The sequence below is a fragment of the Esox lucius genome, chromosome 11, assembly GCF_011004845.1.
Source record: "Esox lucius isolate fEsoLuc1 chromosome 11, fEsoLuc1.pri, whole genome shotgun sequence".
NCBI classification, from domain to species: domain Eukaryota; kingdom Metazoa; phylum Chordata; class Actinopteri; order Esociformes; family Esocidae; genus Esox; species Esox lucius.
Genome location: NC_047579.1, coordinates 25,683,939 through 25,708,179, shown reverse-complemented (window position 1 = coordinate 25,708,179; position 24,241 = coordinate 25,683,939). Strand labels below are relative to the sequence as shown.

The 24,241-nt window shown below is 48.4% G+C and overlaps 1 protein-coding gene across 6 annotated transcripts in view; it reads left to right on the top strand.

Moving 5' to 3' along the window:
• Window positions 1-24,241, top strand: part of LOC105022924 (RNA binding protein fox-1 homolog 3) — a 377,689-nt gene that overhangs the window by 333,276 nt on the left and 20,172 nt on the right. For all 6 annotated transcript variants that reach the window (XM_020051116.3, XM_010891694.4, XM_034295097.1 and 3 more), the window contains 2 exons: window positions 13,909-14,160; window positions 21,300-21,443. In XM_020051116.3, coding sequence (XP_019906675.1) covers window positions 13,909-14,160; window positions 21,300-21,443 — 396 coding nt within the window. The remainder of the gene's footprint in view (window positions 1-13,908; window positions 14,161-21,299; window positions 21,444-24,241) is intronic.

The following is a 24,241-nucleotide window of genomic DNA, read 5'->3' as shown; positions in this document are numbered from 1 at the left end:
ATCCAGTCCTACCAGAACACCTCATCATCATCTATGGTCCTAACCCACTCCACATCCAGTCCTATCAGAACACCTCACCATCATCTATGGTCCTAACCCACTCCACATCCAGTCCTACCAGAACACCACACCATCATCTATGGTCCTAACCCACTCCACATCCAGTCCTACCAGAACACCTCATCACCATCTATGGTCCTAACCCACTCCACATCCAGTCCTACCAGAACACCTCATCACCATCTATGGTCCTAACCCACTCCACATCCAGTTCTATCAGAACACCTCACCATCAACTATGGTCCTAACCCACTCCACATCCAGTCCTACCAGAACACCTCATCACCATCTATGGTCCTAACCCACTCCGCATCCAGTTCTATCAGAACACCTCACCATCAACTGTTTAAACTGTAACTACAGCATCAGATTCCGTCTGTGCAAATGTATTCCCCCTCGTCTTTATGTTGAAATACGTTTGTAGTGTTAATAAAAAGACTTCCGAGCCTGAGGACAGGAGCAGACCAGCGTGGCCCCAGCCTCCCCCTCACCTGCTCGGGCTCAGCCGGGGGACAGCAGGGCAGCCAAACCCCCCCCCCCCCCCCCCCCCCCAGGGCCCCCATCGGTATGGGCCGCACGACTTTTCCCCATAATGAAATATTCACAGGTCACTGGTTCCCTGAGAAATGATGGGGGTCAGTCAATTGCTTTTCAGCAAGTAATTTTCTCCCCCTTCAGACGGCCCTGCTTGTCGTGTTGACAGTCATTAGCGCAGGAGGAAGGCTGGATCGAAGCGCAAGTGTGACACTTGTCAGACAGGAGCAGTGTTTAGCTCCTCTGCTAGTTTATTTCTCTTCCATCTTTTCTTCTTTTTGTCTCCTGTTTATTTTTTTATTTTCTCCACTCCTCTTGTTATTCATCTTTTTTTTACAATCTGTGTTGGTAAGCATATTGTTATTCTTTATGGCAGTGGGTACCTTTATGTAAGTATTGACTAGATGCATCTTTTTCTATTCAAAGCTGTTGTCCATCATCCGGTCTTATTTTATGCTTAAAGGTAAAAATCAGAACTCCTTTTTTATACTGATTTTAAACGTTGCTTTAACCTAAGTCTTCAGTGCAGACCAAACAGAATGTAATCCCTTCTAAGGTAATCAATCACTCTGAGAGAAAGTCATCAAAAGCCAATCAAAAGAGTCACTTCAGATGTGGTGATTGGTGATTAGACCCTCACAAAATCCCAGGGAATGTTTAGCCTTTTTTCTTTATGACTTGGCCTGACCTTTAAAGATATTGCTATTTGGCATGATGAATGGTCCAGGGAGGAGACAAGTTTTTTTTTTTTTAACTAGTTGTGATGACATGTGATGGTTGTGGTGGTTGTGGTGGTGTGGGGTGATGGTAGTGGAAGTGGAGGTGGGTGGTGGTGATGGTTGTGGTGGTGGGTGGTGATGGTAGTGGTCATGGGTGGTGAAGGTATTGGTAGTGGAGGTGGTTGGTGATGGTGGTTGATGTGGTGGGTGGTGATGGTTGTGGGGGGTGATGGTAGTTCAGGTGGGTGGTGATGGTTGTGATAGTAAGAGAAGTAGCGTTGATGGTAGTGGGAGTGGAGGTGGGTGGTGATGGTAGTGGAGGTAGTTGGTGATGGTAGTGGAGGTGGGTGGTGATGGTAGTGGAGGTGGGTGGTAGTAATAGAAGTAGCGTTGATGGTAGTGGGAGTGGAGGTAGGTGGTGATGGTAGTGGAGGTGGGTGGTGATGGTAGTGGAGGTGGGTGGTGATGGTAGTGGAGGTGAGTGGTGATGGTAGTGGAGGTGGGTGGTAGTAATAGAAGTAGCGTTGATGGTAGTGGTGGTATTAGTATTGGTAGTGAAAATGGTGGTAGTAATGGTGGTGGGTAGTAGTAGTGATAATATTGGTCTTAGTAGTTGGGAAAGTAGGGATGGTGGTAGTGATAGTGGTGTTGGTAGTAATAATGGTAATGGTAGTAGTGGTGGTGGTAGGGATAATGGTGGCCTTGGTGGTGGTGGTAGTGATAGTGTTTAATGGTGGCCTTGGTGGTGGTGGTAGTGATAGTGTTTAATGGTGGCCTTAATGGTGGTGGTGGTAGTGATAGTGTTTAATGGTGGCCTTGGTGGTGGTGGTGGTAGTGATAGTGTTTAATGGTGGCCTTGGTGGTGGTGGTAGTGATAGTGTTTAATGGTGGCCTTAATGGTGGTGGTGGTAGTGATAGTGTTTAATGGTGGCCTTGGTGGTGGTGGTGGTAGTGATAGTGTTTAATGGTGGCCTTAATGGTGGTGGTGGTAGTGATAGTGTTTAATGGTGGTCTTTGTGGTGGTAGTGATAGTGTTTAATGGTGGCCTTAGTGGTGGTGGTGGTAGTGATAGGGTTTAATGGTGGTAGTGATAGTGTTTAATGGTGGCCTTAGTGGTGGTGGTGGTAGTGATAGTGTTTAATGGTGGCCTTAGTGGTGGTGGTGGTAGTGATAGTGTTTAATGGTGGCCTTAGTGGTGGTGGTGGTAGTGATAGTGTTTAATGGTGGTAGTGATAGTGTTTAATGGTGGCCTTAGTGGTGGTGGTGGTAGTGATAGTGTTTAATGGTGGTAGTGATAGTGTTTAATGGTGGTTTTAGTGGTGGTGGTGGTAGTGATAGTGTTTAATGGTGGTAGTAGTAGTAGTAGTGGTGGTAGTGATAGTGTTTAATGGTGGCCTTAGTGGTGGTGGTGGTAGTGATAGTGTTTAATGGTGGTAGTGATAGTGTTTAATGGTGGTTTTAGTGGTGGTGGTGGTAGTGATAGTGTTTAATGGTGGTAGTAGTAGTAGTAGTGGTGGTAGTGATAGTGTTTAATGGTGGCCTTAGTGGTGGTGGTGGTAGTGATAGTGTTTGATGGTGGTAGTGATAGTGTTTAATGGTGGTACTAGTAGTAGTGGTGGTAGTGATAGTGTTCAATTGTGGTAGTAGTAGTTGTAGTGGTGGTAGTGATAGTGTTTAATGGTGGTAGTAGTAGTAGTGGTGGTAGTGATAGTGTTTAATGGTGGTAGTAGTAGTGGTGGTAGTGATAGTGTTTAATGGTGGTCTTAGTGGTGGTGGTTGTGATAATTACGACAGTAGTAGTGGTAATGATTGTGGTGGTAGTAGTGGTGTTGTTGCTGGAGGAATCTCAGCCAACCCCGTTCCCTTCCTCCCCAATCCCAGTGTTGTAAGGAGAGCAGAGGAGGTAACAGGACATCAGAATGACATAGTGTTAGATATGATACAGGCCCTCCACAGTGAAGGGACTACAGGCAGCCAGGCTGACCCAGAGGGAAACTCCAATTAGCAGGCAGTAATGGATAGTCCCTGTGGCTGGTGTCTGCAGGCGGGTAGAACACTGACCCTCAGCCTCGCCCCGCCGCAGATACACGCATTGTTCTCTCTCTCTCTCTCTCTCTCTCTCTCTCTCTCTCTCTCTGTGATGGAGACTTAGAACAGGTCTGGCGATCTGTTTCCATTCCCATCTGCCACATAGTTATCCACACACAAACACACACACACCTTTTCTTAACTGAGATGGATGCACAGACACACGCGTGCACATACAGAGAGAGAGAGGGAGAGAGAGGGAGAGAGAGAGAGTGCTGCTCCACTTGCTGTCTGCGCGGTTCTGGGAGGGTATTAGGCTGTGTTTCCTCCAGGGAAGGAGACTGAACCTCCTCAGGTCCGTGCCAATCAGCCCTGGGCCATGGCGTGCTGATAAGAGCAGACAGCGCTCTGAATCCCCAATGGAAGAGAGGGGAGAGGGGACTACTGTGTCGGCGCTCTGGCCTCCTCCCCGCACTCTGTCTGATAAGCCCCTTTCTCAAAGCACAGTTGGGAGGGAGCAGCGTGAGCGCGGCCGGGAGAGAATCTGACTGCTATCTGAACATTAAAGAGAGAACATCAGGACTTAACTGGCCGGGGAAAGTCTCATCTTATCAGAAACACGGGGAAATGTTTGAATTGATGAAATGTAGCTTGATAGACGTTAGTGGTGCCCGTTTTGGAATCGCGCCCCGACTGGCGGGCTAATTCTGCGGTTGTGTTATAAGGGGAAGGTGTTGGTAAATGGCCCCCCTGTGTCGCGGCCAGCGTCAGTGTGTATGTAAGATCATTTATTGGAATGAGAACGTCCCACAATTCACCTCTTTTGGAGAGGCTCTCTGCTCCCCCGGCGGCCGCATTTACCCTTGATGCCTCACGGCAGGCGAGCGATATGCCGGGGGGGTGGTGGGGGGGGGGGTGCTGCTAAGTGAAAACACTGCACTAATTGACGAAAAACTGATTTTGGGTACGAGCTCTCCAAAAGAGGTAACAAGCTCTTTCGCGAAGTGGATGTGTTTGAAAGGTGTCAAAAACAAAGACTCCCCATTAGTCTGCATGCAGCGTGGTTTGAAGGCCGGTTCTCTGTTACAAATGGACTTATCATATTTATCCCCATGTCTTTATCAGACGGGTTGCCTGTTTGTGTTTGCCGGAAAACATGGGACCGCCATTATAGCTTGTGTCAACATGTATATGTTCCATCACATCAATCTTGTACTCAGCAGGGGCAGACAGTGCTATTATGTTCAAAGCCCATTTGCCTGACATATTCTTACTGAAGATGGCCTTCACAGGGGAGGGGTCCGATTCAGTGAATATTGATAGGTTCATTGATTGATTGATGGTCTCGGGTGATTCATCGATTCATTTCGCTTCCAAATGAGCTGCGAGAGAGATGCGAGCGCAGAGGAAAACAAACCGCGTTCTCCAACAAGCTGCGGCTTTACATAATGAGACAACACTGATTTATTTTGGGCACTGCTGCTGTTTTCATTAGGATGTGGTGAAGAGTTGTTTTTGTAGTCCATTTTCAACTGATTCTAACAAGAAGTGTTGGAGTCTGACACACCTGCTTAGAGGACATGTTCCCTGCCCCCGACTGAACAAAGTCGATCTCCGACGTCCCGGGTTTTAGGAAGAGTTGCCAACATTATTGACCAGTTAGCGGTGCAGGGACTGTTCATTGGGGAGTAGGATGTGTGGATTAACACAATGGAAAGCCATCCCTCAAAGTGCTTAAAATAATTAGTCAGGCCTCCAACACGACAGGCCTGTCACTGGAAGAAATAGTGTTTGTATTCACCGTGGTGGCTGTTCTCTCTGCCTGTCCTTTCTGCCGGACGTATAGTTGAAGAGTTCACTTTTCAGGGATAGGAGGTTTCAGCGTGCCTTGAAGGTGCTAACGCTGCCCTGAATGCGTCCCTCGTCAGATGCGCGTCTCCGTAGGACTGTGTGCAGTGTGTGTGTGCGCGGAAGCACGCGTTCATATCCAGAGTGACCTCTTGTGTTGCGGAGCTGGTCTGATTCGTAGCTGTACTTATGTGTGTGTGCATCTACTTGTATGTATATTAACCTAACACACTGTTTTAGCATGCGCGTGGGTGTGTTTGTCTGGCCGAGTCTGTCCACCTACAGCATACGGGTGCGCGCGTGCGTGCACGTGTGTGGGAGAAATACGGGCCATTGATAAATTGATCACGGTGAAATTGTGGAGTAGTGAGACATGCTCTAAATCCCTCCCCCCGTCAGCCGGCCTCCCTCCCACACGAGCCATACTGCGCCTCCGCTCGCCTCCTGCATCAATTATTGTGGATTGCGTGGTTGACAGAGTGTAAACCAGGTGCCAGCCCTCAATCCAATTAAAGAGATTTAATTGGAGGAAATAAATGGAGTGTGTCCAGGAAGTGCCGGCTTGCCCACACTAAGTAGATTTTTTTTTTTCTTTTTGAAAAGTACGTTTTTTTTTGTGTGTTTTTTTTGTATGAAAGACTGATTGAATCTAATACAGGCCAGGGGCTATTGGTCTATTGTTTTTTCTTCTGAACTACCTCCACTTCCAACACAATTTAGTAATGCAAACAATCCAATCTTTCCTCTCTGAAAGGTCTGCCAGGCTCTCTAAACAGGAATATTAGCTAAAATAGCCCCATTAGGGGTTGTCCTCATAAGCATCTTGGTTTTTGATAAGATTTTCCTAAACTTGGGGTCGGAACCTAATGTCGGGTAATCAGATTAGAAAATGGTGTTGAGAGAAACTCTGAAATAAGCATACAGTAGGAAAATAATTTGGTTGTTCATAGAACTGAGGGTACGTCGGTAATGTCCGTTACCCATTGGATTCAGTTGGAATAAAAAGAGCAGTTTATTTTCTTCTGACTTCCGGTGTTGCCTCATCTTTTGAATGTTCAAGCTACAAAATGTTCAAACCCCGTCACTGAACGATAAATATCTAAATTTACATGCCTTCTGTTTCCCTCTGCAATGCCTACAAACTGCACAGAACTCATTAGAATAGTGAAGACCAGGCAATAAATCCAATGAAGATTATTATCTACACAAAGATAATACGCAATTATCGCCTGATGATCTTCTAAGCTTCCCAATATCACTCACTGTTAACCGCACTTCCTCCATCCTGAAACACTTGGTAAGTTTGTGCGATTAGTAATAGGCCGCACCCCCAATTAAACCTTGGCCATACATTACCGCACCTAATCTTACACGGAGGGCTCACTCTTTAAAAAACGTTTATAAACCCATTTTACATAGTTATAATCCACCTTTGCCAGTCTTTCAGGGATATATCACTTCAGGGGTGGTTTTGGAACATTCAGTCTCGACCCACAGGTCAGTGTTGAACAGCGTTGTTACCACTGATGTCTCTGGGTAACCGTTGGAGTGTACCAAGCTGAACGGGGGGGGGGGGGTGAGAGCACGCGGTCCCGGGCGCAAGCAGCAGCCGTGGCACCACACAGGAGTTAGCCCCTAAATAGTGGTGTCTGAAGCGGTCAGATGGCGGCTCGCCGCGTGTCTCTCCCCGTCTCTCCCCCGATCTGTCTCAGGGGAGAGGGCAGAGACCTGGCCTCCTCCCAGTCCTCTCTTCACGGGACAGGCCTGAATAATTCAGCACTGTTATCTGTGTGCCGCTAAACCCATCTACAATGAAACAGTCTTACTGCACATCAATGATTTACCAGCCCACACCCCCTTAGAGGGAATCATATGGAGCTGACAGTCTCCTCACTTCAGCAGCTCCATCCACCACTTCCCTGTAATTGGAAAGAGAAAAGCAGGAATGCTGTATCAGGGATCTGGCAGAACGGTATATGCGTTTAAACAGCCATTCAACAATGTCAACCTGCAGATGTGTGTCTGGGGACTGCTCCCGCTAGTTAGCCCCAAAGAGGGGAGCGAAATCAGGAACAAAAGACGTGACGGAGCGAGAGTTTTCGGCAAACACATTTCCTGAGCTGGAAAGGCCTATTAGCCGGGAACACATCCGCGTGTGGACTAGAGCAGCGCTCCGATTTCAGCGTCTTGGATGTGTATCTGATAGGCTGCAACGGGCTTTGTTTCCTAGTTATAACCCCTTTTAAAATCCCATCCGGGGCTACTTTGTGTCTCCATCTCAGTTGTCTTTCTCCCTCACTGCCCTTCAATCTCTCCTACCTGGCGTATCACACGCTAATTCCACACCACACTCGCCGCTTCCCCTTTTTTTTCCAGCATCAGACGAGCAAATCAGCGGACAAGCGATTGTACAAGTTTTCCCAAGCTTTCGAGAATTACCACCATTTCATCACAGATAATCACAGTTAATAACCCTTCTCATTAAAGAGACGAGGATCACGGGTCATTAATATTGTTAATATCTGCTCTCTTTTTTTCTCCCCTTGCCGAGTGCCAGAGGGAGTGGAAACAAAAGAAGGACTAAAAAAGAGCTTAGCGCGACAGTGATTAACCGATTGGGGTAGATGGACTGTGATGAATCAAAGTTATCTCTCAAATCTTAATAACTGGAATTAGCTGCTGATTAGATGAGCTTGGGCAGGGAGTAGTGGGCATTTTCACTTCAAAGAATGTGACCCGTGTAGAGCTGTCCCTCCCCTTCACGTGCCACCCCACCGCAGACGAAGAGGAAAGCCGCCGAGGCAAAGGATAACTGAAAAGAAGCACTAGAAAAAAGAAGAGCATAGCAGAGAAATAATGAAAGGGGTTAGTCAATGTAAACGGTGCCTTACCTGTTCGCTACCCGCCGTTAGTCGTTTTCCCTTTCTCCCTCTCTGTCCCACTCCTTCATTCTCTCTTTTTCTTTCGCTTTCTGCCTTTGTGTGTCCCTCTCTCGTTGTCTCTGTCTGTCTCCCTGCAGTAGCAGGTGTCGGGGATGTAGTGACGGGGTCATTATGAGAGTGGCTCGGCCTCTTTTACATGTTTGTCATTGTCACAGCGGTCAGCGGATGTCGTGTTGAGAGCGTTGCGTGTTTAAGTGCTGGCATTAGTCCCTTATGAGAATCTGGACCCATCATATCACTCAAAGAGACATCACATCCCAATGACACTCAGCTGGAGCCCTAACCAAATGTTGTTGTCATTTTAGCAGTGTTGAACTACTGCAGAAGAGGACTAATCTGCTGTCTAATTGACATCCAGTGTAGACACAGGGCTCTGGTCATTTACTAAAATTGATTCGCAAGTGTGTGACCAAGATCCAACGATTGTTCCTGGTCAACTTGTTCTATCATCAGTGTTCATGTCAGACTGTTCTTCATCTCCTTGATCAATAGCAATTTCTAGAAATTGACTACTTCAGTACATGTGTAATAGAAGAATACCAATTTGTTCTTTCATTTGTTAAATGAGAGTAACAACAGGGGAAGATCTACTCTAGTACATTCCATCGGGCCAAAGCAATGGCAGCTCTTGATTCAGTGATCTTTTGTTTTTAATTTTTTTCGGAAACAAAAACGACACCCAGCCCATACGTCTATTTAAATTCCAACAACCATTCCAGAATAATTAGTCCCCAATGTAAATGTCCGTTATGCAACAAACAGGCAACAACACTGAAAGAGGCAATTATCTGTTCTTATAGTGTAGGGAGAACACGACGCGTCTGATCATCTGTAAATGATAGCTGTTTTTAAAGAGCCTGTTGGTTTATTAGGAGGTTTCTTTAATGCGCCGCTCCCCAGCTCCAGACAGATCCAATGCGCGGCTGCTGCTACGCTTGGGCGAGTGACGAGGGTTGCGGTGGAGACAGACAGGTTCATTACATGTCACAGGAGTTCAAAGTGATCCTCTGTCGGCTCTGTTTATTAAGTGGCGCTCCGGTCGTCTCTGAGGTATAGCGACACTTGGTAGTCGCGGCGCAGCGGTAGCTAAGAGCAGTCCCGTCTCGATCGGCGCAGGGCCGGGACTCGGCGCGTGGCGGCGTCGCACCGGCGTGGCAATGTAATGAAGAAATCACCCAGGGATCAAGGGAAATGAACTCTCCTTTAATGCCAGCGTCCGAGGGCGTATCACAAATAAAGGCTCCCAATGACAAGGAAGAATCACATTAGAGGAGATGAAACATGTGACATGTGAAAACGATTATGGCACTTGGGGGGGGGGGGGGGGGGTTGAAAAACGGAGAGAACGTGCGAGAACTCTTAATTCTCTCCAGGGGTCCAAGTGTAGACGCTGTTTGTCTTCATGAATACATTTTTCCGTAAATGAGGTGGAAAGACATAAAGATTAGAGAAACATTTGCGGGGGGGGGGGGGGGGTACTGCAGTGCCTATTTGGAAATCTAAACCTGGGTGAGAAGCAGTGCGGACGAAGACCAAATGTAGCTGAGGGTATCCAGAGCGTCTTCTCAGGCACTTCAAATCTGCTTTAAATTGGGCCGCTGTGTTTCCACCTCTCCCTGTTCTCTCCCCCAAAGTTGTGCTGTAATTGGCAGAAAATGAGGGGGGAGGGCCAGCCGCTGCACCCCGAAATCTGCTTCATCATGAGAAACTCGACTGGAGGATTTGTTTCGGCTGTTGTTGTTTACCTCCGAGTTGGGCTGTTCAGACTCACCTTGAATGATGTGAATATGGCTTGTAATTAACAGGCTGTCCCTAGCTGGCTGCTGCTGAGGGGCTGGGGCCGCTAACATCGCTAACGCTAACAGAGAGGTGAAGCGCGTTCATGTGGCTCGCCTAATTAAAATGGAGCCGGCTAGATTTGCGATTTATTAACGTCTGCCTTAAGACAAAACCAAGGCCGTTTGCATGTAGAAGTCAGCCCAGGCCTTATGCCTCCCTTTCTCCCGTTTCAGCCAGCCTGCCCACCCGTCCGCTCGCTGAGGTTCAATTAGCCGGGCGTCAGTGTGAAAACAACAAGGGGCTTTTATGCGCCTGGCTGGCTGAAAGTCGTCGCTGTGTTTCATTTGTGTTGCGTCAACTGATTGCTGAACGCTGGCCACTGTCGAGCTACAGTACGTGACACTCTCCATTTGTCCCCACTCTGTTTTCGCCTGCATCGGCCCTACGGGATTTGTCACAAGTTCGCCATCCTGTCAGTGAAGCAGTCATTAAAGTGAGATGAGCGCTTCTCTTCTTGTCTCTGCGGTCTGGGCAAAACACTCCACTTCCTTTCCTTTGGACTCTGCACCGACCGGGTTTTGTACACTTGAGCCGTTCAGTTAATTCAGGCAACAGTACACAAACGATGTGCTGAATTACCGGGGAGATCGACACTAAATGCCTGATATCTACCATGTATTCTTTAGGTAAACATCTGTAAGGGCCCCTAAAATATTGTAACAGGTTTGCAGGCTCTGGTGACAGATTAAACTGCGTAGGGTAGGGACCTTTTAAGGTCTTCCAGTCCCTGACAAATGAGTTTGAGTGGCCTGACTGTGTGTCTAAGTAAAAGTCATAAAGCTGCCCACTCCATCATGAGTCCTATCACCCAGATTGATCAGTGGCTGCGTTTGATTGATTTCCCCCTGGATTCGGTGCCACACAATTAGTCGCCTACAGTCTTTAGCCGTAGCGCTGCCCTCTGACCTCCCGCGCGCTCTACAGGAACTGACACCACTCTGCTGATATGTGTCCTCCCCAGCCGCAATGTGTGCTCAGCCCATCTCCCTCCGGCCTTTTCAGAGCAGCTCCCCCCGTCGGCTTTGCTTGAAGGGGATCAGAGATTGCTGGCCGCTGGCCAAGAGCTCTACCTATGGCACCCACGGAGATGAAATAGAGCTGACCTTGACCGTTCTGTCATCAAAGGCGCTAACTCAAATTAGCGGTTAGCATCGCTACCTTCTCCTGGCCATTGTCCTGTTTCTCTCTAAACCAGCCGGCCCGGATCGGTTCAAGACACTTTTGCCAGCCTAACCTCCTCACCTGCTGCGCCTTGGAGAGTAAAAACAAAAACTCAGCTCCCAAAAGTGATTTCCTTAAGTAAGGGTTTCAATCCAATTTTGTACTGGGAGAGTGCTTAAGATTAGAGAGAGTAATTTTTATTGTGCTCTTCAGTAATGGGGAGGAGGGTAACTGTGAGACAGGGAGCGAGAGTCAGGGGTGAGAGAGTGTTAGCGAGAGAAGGAGAGATAGGAGATCGATGCTGGCCGGCCTTTCTGTCTGGCTTGCTGTATTCCCCTCGGCCTCGTCGGCGGGGCGGGGTTTCGCTAGCTCCCACCGCCCAGCGTTGCTCGGGGGCACTCGAGCACCACGGAGGGACCTGTTCACCCGTCGTTCGGGTGGATGCAGGTGGACCGGCTCCATCCTCCGCCCGGGGCCGGCATCACCACGCTTCTTCTGGGCTCCGCCTCCCGGACGTAACAACCCGACCTTAGCTCGCCGAGGTTTCCGGGGGATACGGTGACCGTCCGGGCTTTTCATTATGCACCGTGGTTTATTCCCACGACGTTTAGCCGGCCAGAGAAAAAGGGAGTGTGCGGTTGCGGAGGGGCGGAGGCGTCTCTTGCCGATTCTCGCGGCCCGTTTTTCCTCCCCCAGTTCGTTCCCGATTGAATAACTTGTTTCTCACATCAGAGAGAGGAGAAAGGTCATAGGGGAGACAGTTGATGTCGTGTCTCACCTATGACCCGTGTTTCACCCCCTCCCCACTGTCTCCGGGCTGTTGCTTGGTGTCGTGCGTCACGTGGCGACGGCTCTGTCCTTGGCCGTTGATTCGCGCAACAGAAACAATTGGCGTGACCTCAATAGGAACGGCGCTCCGTGCCCCCGCCACATCCATCCACGTGCCTTACTTCTCCCATATGCTGTGAAAATGCTTCTTGTTTGCGATAAGCTACATGCCTTGTTGTCAACTGGACTCAAGGTTTCTCTCCGTTCAGTCATTTGTTGATGTTGGAACGTGTCCGCCGGGAAACTGAAAGGTCTCAGTTGCTGACTGCGCCACGAGAAGCTTCCGTTTTTAGGTAGCTAACAACTCCCTTCTTGAAATGGTTGCTTAAAAGTTTAAAATTGCCGACATCAAGAGTTGCCTTGAATAAGGATACCCTGCAATGCAAGTGGGTTATATAATGCCATGACTAGAGGGAGATGAAAAGTAGAGCACATGAGGAGAGATTAAAAAAGTTTCAGTGCGAACAGGGAGGCAAGCCAGACAGGGATGTGAGGAGGGGGAGTGGGAGGAAGGAGAGGTAGACCGGGTTGCTGAGGTCAGGGAGGAGTTGAGGGACCAGGCCTTGAGAATGTGTGGCCTCTCAGGAGCCTGGTCAATCCTCGACTCTCAAGGCTCAAGCCTTCCTTTTTTCATTTGGATAATGGAGGCATTTCCTTAATTGGCAGTTTGGGCTGTGGTTTGTTTGGCAACACGTCAGCGTAACATTGTTTCCAGTACATTTCCAGCGCCGCGCTATATGACCCGGTCCACTCATTAAAGCAGGGGCCTGCTCCCGGCTTCCTCTCCTCCAGCCCATCTAGCTACGACTCTCTGTGGAAGGCCGCATGCAAGATGGAGGCCAAAACAGCAGTGCGCAAGTGAGGGAAAACAGGAATAAAATGTATTTATCCATCCTCTATCCCCCTTCCCCAGCCAGTTAGGGCTTGTAGCGCTGTTTACTGTTATTGTATTCCCCATAAGGCTCTTTTTCTTCTCTTACTGAAGGAGTTATGCGTTCAGCTGGAGTGATCTGTTACTCCCAATTTGGTGGTAATGTGTTATTGGATTTTGGCGTTGTTATCACATTATTATTATTTTTATTTTTTTTCGTAATGTAGAAAGGGCTGGTATCCGTTCCAGCAGCGCTGATCACCCTCCCCCATCGTCGCCCTCCCCCATCATCACGCGCCCCCTTTCACAGTGGCCTCCCTGGGCTCTGTGCGGTGGAACAAGGAGACATGCTCTCCTGTAGCCCTACCATCACATTGTTTAACAGTGTGCGCCAGCCAGAAAAGTCCATTATTTCAACAGCTCATTATCTTAAGCGTCCACATGAGAAAAAGGGTTCGCAGAGCACCTGCCACGTCTCCGCCAGCCATCTATCACTGAAGTTAGGGGAACAGAGACGGAACAAGATGAGGAAGGAGGAGCGGAGGGGGTGTGAGTCATCAGGAGTCGGGGAGGGGGAAGAGGAGCAGCCGGGACAGATGTATTAGGTGGCAACAGGTAGCTGATGTTAAAAGCAGAAGAGTTTAACGCAAAAAAAAAAGATAGAAAAAATGACCGGCCTGTCGTATGAATCAAAGTCTTCAGTCCAAATGTGATCAGTTAATTGATCTTTCCTCTCGCGCGATTGGGATTCCCCCCTCGCCCCTGCCCCCGCCGCCAGAAAACCATGCTCTACAACATAAACTACGTTCATTAGCGATGATCAAGGAATTCTTTAATCTGCCGGTGAAATATGAGATGATGGCTGTTTCCCCCGAGTTACTTAGTTTGCCGGCCGGCTCCTCGGCTCCTCCGCTGCGGTGCTTCCGAAGCACCGGGGGGGATCCGCCGTGGCTTTCATGCCGCGCGGTTCCCTGTCACTTCCGTCAAAGCGCGCGGCTCTTCTAACGGCGTCACTGTAATCACCGGCGAAGTGGAGCCGGGCATTTGTAACTCTGTCTCCTCTGCTTTGTCTCCTCAGGGTAACCAGGAGGCCACCAACCCCCCAGAAGCCATGGCCCAGCCGTACACCCCCGCCCAGTACCCGCCGCCCCCACAGAACGGCATCCCGGCTGAGTTTGCGGCGCCCCACCCTCTCCCCGCGCAGGACTACACGGGGCAGAGTAGGGTGCCCGAGCACGCCCTGACCCTCTACACCCCCACACAGACGCACAACGAGCCGCCCGGCAACGACAACAACACGTCCGCCATCACCGCCAACACGACTGTACCGGTGAGTACCTCTCCGGGTCGTGGCCCGAGCACGCCCCGGGGTTGGTGGCAACAAGGTCCAACAGTACCATCGCTAACTACAATGGCTAATGATTGCTATGTACTGATTGTTTGAGCCGTGAAGCTCTAATGACATGTGGTATTTATAGCATGGGTGGAGCTGTTCTTAGGCACACTGCAACCTGGAGTGCCTGGATTACAGCCCTTATCCATGGTACATTGGCCCCACCTCAAACTCATGCCTTATTGCTATTATAAACCAGTTACCAACACAATTAGAACTGCAAACGTGATGAGAAGTTGTGCCTGTGGTATACGGTCTCATATGCCATGGCTTACAGGCAATAGCCATTAAGTATTCAAACCACCTGGGTTTAAATATGAAATGTTTTATTTTTACTGTTCAAACTGTCTTGGTAACCAGTTCATAATTGCAATTAAGCTTCTTGGAGGGTTGTGTTACATTGTTAATATTTCACAGCTAAGTGCTATATCCAGGAATTCCCATAAGTTTCATGCATAAGAACTCCTTTTAGCCATGGTATATTAGACATGTATCACATTCCCTTTTTGCCATTTTGCGTAAATATAAAACGTCTTTCAGCCAATCAGCATTCATGGTTGGAACCACTCAGTTTTATAGTCCATTTGTACTTTAGCGTGTTGGGTTAGGTATTGCTAATGTTACACAACTACCTAAAAGGTTCAAGGCTGCATGAGTAGACTTTGATGTCAGAAAATACGTAAGGATCTCAAAGTGTGGAGTTGATGTTGCATGAGTCAGAGTTGATTGGACTTAATTGGAGACATTGGGGTGAAATGAAAGTGCATTTTGGAAATGCCGGCAGACCGGGCTTGCTGGGAAACGTGTAAACCTGAAGTGTTTTATTTATTTTCCGGCGATGAGATACAACATGCTGTACACATGAATCATTTAGGCTCTGTGAAAGGGGAACAAGCCCTCCCCCTGATCCATTTGGTCTCGGAGTTAGTGGAGAGAGGAGGGAGAGATGCATTATATGCCTGCAGGGGCTTGGCCTGGACTAGGCCAGCCAAAAAGCCCTGCCTAATTGGTCAAATTAGCTAATTAGCTGTAAATGTATATAGACATCTGAGAATCTCCTCAACATATTGAGGAGAAGCCACTAAGCCAGGATTATAAACAGACATTTTCTCGGAGGAAAATATGGGGAATTCAGCGTACAGCTTTTATTAATATATTTTGGTTGAATATACCAAATTCAGCATATCGCACAGCTATTTCTCCACAATAAAATATGTTGAATTTCTTCACATAGCATTACATTTTTCATAAGTTGGTACATAGTTTAATGGCATATTTCACAGCTTCTTTTGTGTAGTTTAACAGATAGAATTCAGCAGATTGCTTGGCTACTCTATTTTTAAATCAGTAAAATTCAAGTTCAAGTTATGTTTCTGTTTTAAACAATTTAAACCCTAGCATGTGAATACATTTACTTTTCCATAGTTCTTGTAAACATGTCATTCTACCTATTACACAATTTCTCTGTCATATTGAAATATGTTCAATTCATCGTATTCAGGTTTGGCCCATAGGACAGAGAAAACACCAAAGCAAGGTATACCATGCGAGGCCACCAGGTAGGCTTTATGTGGTTCAAAGTAAGTGAAAGTATAAATAATATATTTCTTATATAAAATATACCATGACCTGGGATTCACTCTTTCTGGAGGTGGTCATGGATCAGAGAGAGGAAGGTTTAGGGGAAGTCGGCTCTTCCTCTCTTTAACTCCTCTGAAAATGCCAGTAAAACCTAGACTTCAGCCTGTCCTTTCTTCCGCATCTCCCTCTCTTCCTCTCCTTCTCTCACACAAAAACACCTGCTGGGAGAGGTGAGTTCGGGGTGAAAGCCACTCTCCTGAGGCATTCAGGTCACACAGAAATATCATTAACAACTCTATTCTTCTCGGCCGTAGAAACATTGAGTCGCCGTGGACAGAAGGTTAAAGGGAGGCTGTAATGTACAAGGGCAGTGACATGGAGAGCGGGACCTGCTGCAGAGGTGTATCATTGATCTGCAACGAAGTGGTAGAAGACGTGAATATCCGTGCGTCTCACTGTTCTAGGAAGCCGGGGCAGATAGACTGGAGCGCGTTCGGTGTATGCTCCAGTAAGGAGAAACTTTGCAGGAGGTTCTACTCCCCTGATCAGAAACACAGCTGCCTCTCGTTCCCGTACACCGCTCACTCCTCCCCTCCTGTGTTCTCGCCATTTTGTCTTTGATTTCATTTCATCTGTCCGCCTGCTGTGAAGAAAGCCAAGTAACGTGACCACGGAGAGATGAGACGGCCCTGCTCCCTCCCTCCCTCTCCTTTCCATCTTGACTTTCCCCGCTCTTTCTCGCTGTTCCCTCCACTACCCTATAGCTCGCTCGCTCGCTCTTTCCCTATCCCTTTCCTTTTCTTTCCATCTCTCCATTTCAGTGCGGAGAGCGAGAGATCAGATTAGCTGGCTGTAAACAGAGTGGCTGCCTAATCCCCAGGGCTGGTGTTGTAGAGGAGCGCTCCCCACCGCCGCGCCTCCCACCGCCATCGCTCCTCGGCTTCTGTTTTCTTTGGGTGCCTGATATAGGCTGGGGTGTCTTTGATTAGGACACCCTGCAGAAATACAGATTGGGCTCCCGCCCCCCCCACCCCCACCCCCCTCCCCCTTCATCCACAGAGCTTCACTCTGCCCATCTTAGGAGAAGCAGACTTTAACTCCCTAAACCGCTAACGTTCTTCAACCCCTGACAGCATCATGTTTACCCCGTGTTGGAAAACTTTGGCGAAGACGCTTTCATTCAGAATGTAACCTTTCTGGGGTTTTTTGGCAAGAAAAGTAAATGCTTTAAATTAAGTAAAAAAAAATACAAATAGATCTATTTTTTGTGGTTTCGATCATACTTGAAACTAAAGTATTGTTTCAAAATAGATGGCTCAACCCGTTACAGGAAACCTACAGGCCCGAGTGAATACAGAACATTGTTACACTATTATGCAAATTATTGTTAATTCCTCCAGTTAAGTAAAATGAATCAATTTCCTTGTGCAGTCCAAACAGAAGGTTACAAAAATGCCTTCAGAATTGTCAAGGAATTCCAAATTGACCTTGTCTGTGCCTTTTTGGGGTTAAAATATTCCTGAAGAGAAGAGAGCGAAATGCAGTGAAATGTATGGATTCAGTTTGAATCCCCAGCAGAGGCTTGCTAGTGTTTGTTTAATGAAGGATTGTCTTCCCTCCAGGTACTGTTGTCCAGAGTGAGACCACTGGGGTCTGCTCTGACTATATGACTCCCATGTTCAAACGGCACTCACATGAAAGCCTGTGACTTGAGGAAAGAGGCGCCCCAACTTTCTCCAAATCCGCAGAGACAGGGTTACTGTAGAAGAGGGCTGCCAGCCAGTTCGGCTTCAAAAACCACAGCTTGCTATCTAGCGAGCTCTTTTAAATTGGCAGAGTTCGGGTATGGATTTCATGAGTAATCGTTATTTTCATTCAGATGACAAGTCAAGGCAGTGTCGTTGGGACCACACTGAATTCGCCATTTTCTCGAAGTTTGTGTCGGTTGCATGAAGACAGTTCAAAGGGGATTCTGGGAGCTTGTGATAACAGATACACAAGCTACTATACACATGCAGACTGGCGTGCAGGTCAACCACACAGAATACCATGCACAGAAAGCCAGACGTTAGCTCCTCTTTCACGAGGCGTTTAGGCGAGACTGCGAATTGCATGTCGCGGTGTTGTGGGGGCAGGATAAATGCAATCACAGGTAACCCACCTTTAGTGGGAATATGCATTGAAAGTATAGGAAGCTTACTAAACTTTTCTTGTAACACTTAAACCATTGATCTCGAGAGATTCTAACAGCCTGCAGCTCTCGGGGTTTGAGGGATGAGTGTATTGGGCCCAGTAAAGGGGATGTCTGGGTTATCTATCTGAATAATAGGCCAGGGGGGAGGAGGGATGAAGGCGGGGCTCTACTGTACTTCTCCCTCTTCATTCAGGTGACAGGAGAAGGGATGTGTTTGCGGCTTCTTCAGAGAGCAGAAAACATAATGGATGGGGATTAAAGGAAGGCATTATAATTCTTGTGAGAGACAACTCTGTATTCCCCCTCCCACCACTTGCGCGCACACACACACACACACACTTAATCGGATGTAATCTACCTGCTTGGCAGCGTTCCAATCAGATAGTTTCAATTATGTGCTTGTAATGCCACTCAGAGAGAAGGCGGAGAGTGCTGAGCGCAGCACTTTGCAAGCGATTCGCAAATAACGCCGAAGAAGTCTGTTAGAGGATTGAGTGAACAGGAATCATGCTGGGTGACTCGTCGCCCGAGAGGACAATTAAGCTTGGTGGGGGAGGGGGGGGGGCTGCGGGTGACGGGTGTCGCATCATCCCCCCCCAGCCCACACACACACGCAATCATAAAGTGCCGCTGTAGTCTGTCTCCCACGGTGATATATATATATATACACGCAGGTCATTATCTCATAACCCACCAGCCCCCAGCCAACCTGGGAGAGGAGCAATGGGGAGACAGTGGCGTTAAAGGGACGGACAGAGACGGACACGGCCAGACTGAGTCTGGGTTTTACGAACCGGAGGTGGGTTAGACCCGGCTGAAGCCAATGCAGCCAAGTTGAACCTGCATGTTTGCTAAAGAACAACAGAGCTAGGTGATCCAGAGATGAGCAGCAGTCGTCAAGCTGAGTCTGGAGACACGTTGTAAAGGTCCATTGGGTCACGTGTGACCGATTGGACAGGTCGTCCCTTCGGCCCCCGGTACCTCGTCACTCTCAGCGGTCGCGGCACATCCATCTCCTGTGTGTCACCCCAGGGCCCAGCGTGGCGACCCAGGCAATTAACCTCTAGCACGGTGGGACATGGACCGCTGAGGACCAGTCCTCCCTGTTCGCTCCGTCACCCGTCCTCCCTGTTCGCTCCGTCACCCGTCCTCCCTGTTCGCTCCGTCACCCGTCCTCCCTGTTCCCTCCGTCACCCGTCCTCTGTTCCCTCCGTCTCCCGTCCTCCCTGTTCGCTCCGTCACCCGTCCTCCCTGTTCGCTCCGTCACCCGTCCTCCCTGTTCCCTCCGTCACCCGTCCTCTGTTCCCTCCGTCTCCCGTCCTCCCTGTTCGCTCCGTCACCCGTCCTCCCTGTTCGCTCCGTCACCCGTCCTCCCTGTTCGCTCCGTCACCCGTCCTCCCTGTTCCCTCCGTCACCCGTCCTCCCTGTTCGCTCCGTCACCCGTCCTCCCTGTTCGCTCCGTCACCCGTCCTCCCTGTTCCCTCCGTCACCCGTCCTCCCTGTTCGCTCCGTCACCCGTCCTCCCTGTTCGCTCCGTCACCCGTCCTCCCTGTTCGCTCCATCACCCATCCTCCCTGTTCCCTCCGTCACCCGTCCTCCCTGTTCGCTCCGTCACCCGTCCTCCCTGTTCGCTCCGTCACCCGTCCCGACTCTACGCGGCCTGACGACGGAGCTAGCCTAGCTTGGGCATCCTACTTTTTAATGAGAGCCTCTGGATGTCGCTAAACAGCGCTGGGCACCCCTTAACACTGTTCGCGGAGCGCTGTCACCGCCGAGGCCCTACCTGGATGGCTCCGGGGGAAACGGAGTGGCACCTTGAATCAAACAACTGTCAGTGTTAACAATGTATGTCACCGTCTCCGAATGGGCCATAAAAGCAAATAAATGACGGCCATTACAGTGGAGATTGTGATTATGATAATGAGAATAATAAAGGCGATCATCATTACGATCGCGATGATAATGATGATACTGCGATGATGAATTATAATGAATAAATCCCCAGCCCATTTCCTAAATGGTAGGAGATGTGTCACCCAGGGGCCTTCAAGCCACCGGCTGCCTTGAAGCAGGGTCGGCTTGTTAGAGGACGGAGAGGGACCTTTTGTGTCGCCGACGTACCCCTTTTTAAGCTTTTACCCTAAACCAGCGCATCTGGTTGGTTAAGTAGCTGATTGAATACGGTGGGCCCAGTATAGAGTTAAAACATCCAACTATCGAGGAGACCCCGAGGAGAGGTTTGGGAAACCCTGCTTCACGTACGCTTCGGTTTCTCCGTCTCTCTTTGTCTATCTCTCCGCTGGTGTCATGTGCGAGTGTGCCCACTCAGGGGTGTCTGTTTGTGACTCCAGCGAGCCGGCGTAATGTGGAGTGTTTGCCGTTGCTCAGGATGCACTTCCCTGGGGACCTGGGAGTTTACATATGATATTCAAACAGCTTTTGTGCTCACTCTGTCTAAGCCAGGCTTCGCTTTCCGTGTCACTTCATCACTCTCTTTTTTTTTTCTCTTTTTTTTGTCAACTGTCTATATTTTTTCATCTCCAGAATTGCAAGATGTCTTGGTTTTAATTTTTGTAAACACATTCAATTTCTTATGCAGACCGAGTTAGTCCCTAAAATGATTGTCTTGTAGAGTTCTCATTCTAATTACCTTTTTCTACCTTAAACTGTGTCAGTTTTAGTAGATAAAACAGCACTTTAAGTATAACCAAAACGTGCCACAATTATCTATCTATTCGGGTAGGTGTGCATTCATTTATTTCTAATTACGGCAGGTGTGGTTGTCCATAGCAACCTTTGTGAAATCCATCACGCTTGTCTGAGGCTGAAACTTGTGGGATTTTTCAAAGACACCCGACACATCATTTATATCACAACTCCAGCATGTCATTTACATAATGATGGTAACAACAACACAGGAGCTGTGGGGCCTCTGCTCTCTGACGGCTGGATGCGAACGCCACCAATAATGTGTCTCAAGTCTTGACGTGTCAGGAGCTCTAGGATCTATATCCGAGCCGTTCTGTCAGGCCCTTCAATCTTTCTTTCCCTTTGCTTCCGAAAGCAAAGTGCCAGAGATTAATAAGGAGATTTGTAATGCATGACCTCGGGTTTCAAACCATAACTCATCAGCTGTTTATCGTTCCCTGCTTCTCGCCAGATTGAAAAATAGCAGACGCTAAGTAAGTTACTGAACCAGTCCCTCTCCGTGTCTCCTCCACCTGGCCGTGTGACCTGAAGGTACGGTAGTAGGAGCTAATGAGCGGCGTGTGTCTTTGTGCTATTTGTTTCCCTCCGGCAGACAGACGACCTGACGCAAACGGAGGGGTCCCAGCAGCTCCAGCTGCAACAGTGTGACTCCTCAGAGAAGCAGCAGCCCAAGAGGTTGCACGTCTCCAACATTCCCTTCCGCTTCCGCGACCCCGACCTGCGGCAAATGTTTGGCGTGAGTTTCCTTCCCTTGGCTTTCCTTTACCCACCCGCAAATGTCGCAGTACCTGACCCAACCCTTACTCTCCCTCTCCTCTCTGTTCTTTCTCCGTCTCTCTCTCGGTCTCGCCCTCTTCCGGATCCCTGCACAGGTTTACTTCCTTCTGTACCAGAAATAATACAAAACTATCTAAAAGCCTAACCACTTGCATTTCACACCAGCCCTAAAAGAAGCATAAAACCAAATATGTTTACCCAATAAGGATAATGGATCCAAATCAAGAGCATTGCCAAGAATCTCATTTTAATGTTGCACACTAATTTGGGTCATTATATGCCAAAGGCGTTAATTTCCATGGTTATGGAGACAACGTCAAACTGATGAAATGAATTACAGGGGAGCCCTGTCTATGGTGTAATAAATGACTGGACAACACAGCAGCTAGCTCTGTCTTTTCACTCATGTTTATCCTTTGCTCTTTTCTTTCTGTCATTCTGTTTCTCCCCCTCTATCACGCTCTCTTTCTCCCACTTTCGTTTCTCTTTCTGTCCTTATTTCTCTCTCCCTGTCTCTTCTTCCTGGCTGTCTGATTGTTAGGTTTGTGTCCAGCTCGGTAGAAGCTCGTGTGGAATCCAAAACGCCTCAGTAATTAGCTTGGATGCTTTGTGTGCCTGCCCGGCGTTTGTGTTATTTTAAGTAACTGTCCAACTTTCAAAAGTTAATATTCTGTAAACTTATCCCCAAATAATGGCGTTGACTCATCCTATACTTAGTATTTGTGGCCAAGACATAAATTGGGGGGAGGGGGGCACTTCACAAACTCCACCTCAAACTATCTCAAACAGAACGTTTCAAATAGGCTTGCTATTTGTTCAAATTTGAGCTAGCCGATCTAGCTAAGTCACAGACATATTTTTAATGATCATATACATCCACACTGCTGTGTTGTTGGGTAATGTTCAAACCCTTTCAACACAGAGAAGAAGCTTTCTTTACTGCACTTTTTTTTTTTTCAGAATTAAACTCTTTAATTCATTGTGGTAATTGATTATCTGTAATATCTCCTGGAAATCTGTACTGACAGGTAATTTAAACAGTGGCGGTCGGTTTTTCCACTTTGTGTTTGGCGGCTGGGTCCTGTGGTTGATTGTTGTTGGCACTGGGCAGAGCTGGTTGATGGTGGGAAGATGAGATATCCTGGCCGTGCTCAGCTCCAGTTCCACCCCTGGACATCCACAGTGTTTCTGTGTGATCAGTGTGTGCAGGGCATGTCCATCCCTCTGGCTCTAATGGCCACCGTGCCGCCTGGGGCTGGATACACCGTTACCGTTATGCATGAGCAGAGCCTGCAGTCACACGGGCAGACAGTGGAAAGGCAGCGCCGAGACGGTGCATGCGCCAAAGCTGTGGAGTCCACCGCACTGCGGCCGAGCACCACCGCCAAGCCCCCAGGAGCTCCATCTGCTACTGTGCAGCGCGAAGGGGCCCCTCTCTCCCAGGCAACGTGCACGCTTAGCGCGGACACGCCACCAGCAGAGAGCGAGAGCAGGCTGCTAGCAGAGACTCTACCTGGACTCTAAACGAGGAGGACGGGTCTGAGAGTTACCCCTCCCAACCCCGTAGGTTTTGGCGAAGGATGGTCCTCCGAATTGCTAACGAGGCGCTGAATGAAAGCCTCATTAAGGTGACGGCGGCAGGCCTTAATCAGCAGCCGGTGTCATAAACCACACGTAACATAATGAACGTAAATCCAGGACGTGCAAATTAGTATATATCATGTGTGGCACAACAACTAGGTGCAACGGCGAATGCTATTACGACCGAGGAGACTGGTGGATTCTAATTGTTGCGGCTGGGTGGTATTTTTGTTGTTTTGACTCTTTCTTTTACCTTAACCGTTAAGAATGAATACCTAACCCTATCTGTAATACCTTAACCTAAACTTGATTTGAACCACAGTGAGTTTAGCAAATTCATAACTTATCACCCGTTGTGCAAATCTATAATATGGTCCTCCGGTAGCCATACATGATATAACCTAAAGTAACGTAACCTAATCGTACTAAATGGAGGGCCAAAGGAAATATGTACAGAATGTTACTAAACCTAGTGAGGTCAAGTTGTAGCTAATCAGGCATTCGTAGTGCGTTGGAGTCAGAGCGCTGTTAGAGGAGTAAAAAGAAAACACTCAAAGCCAATGCAAGCTTAGGTAGTGTGGCGCAACATGGTGCTTAAGGGCATACCTCCTTATTCTCCACCTGGGTTGTTCAACAGCACTCCTACCATGCTGCTTGATGAGGGCTCTACGTGAAGAAACTTCTCTGGGCAATTAGACCTCTGGCCCCCTGCTTTCACGCTGAGCTCTGCTCCAGCTCGCCGGCCCCTACTGCTCCACTTTCTCAGAGTACACCATGTTGTGTTATGCTAATCATAACTAGCCTCCGCACAGCCATCCAGTGGGACCCACCCTGCGCTCGGTCTGTGGTTGCTTGCTCAGACTTGATCACAAGTGTAAAAATTAAGTTTCAGGGAAAAGAACAAAACAACTGAAAAGAACAAAACGTGTGATGGATCAGAAACAGAACTCTAGTATACCAGAACCGAAGCTTTACTTCAAATGCACGGTTAATAATGTTGATTTATGCTCTAAAGTTGTTCTTTTTCTGCACAAATGAGCTTGTTAGCTATGTGATACAGGGCTTTAAAGCCAACCCTTGAACTTTCAAAGGGTCCTTTGAACGCCCATTGAAAATTCTTCCAAAGTAGCCACTCCATAAGTATCTAGTATTTCATTCTGTAATCCAATTAGGCAA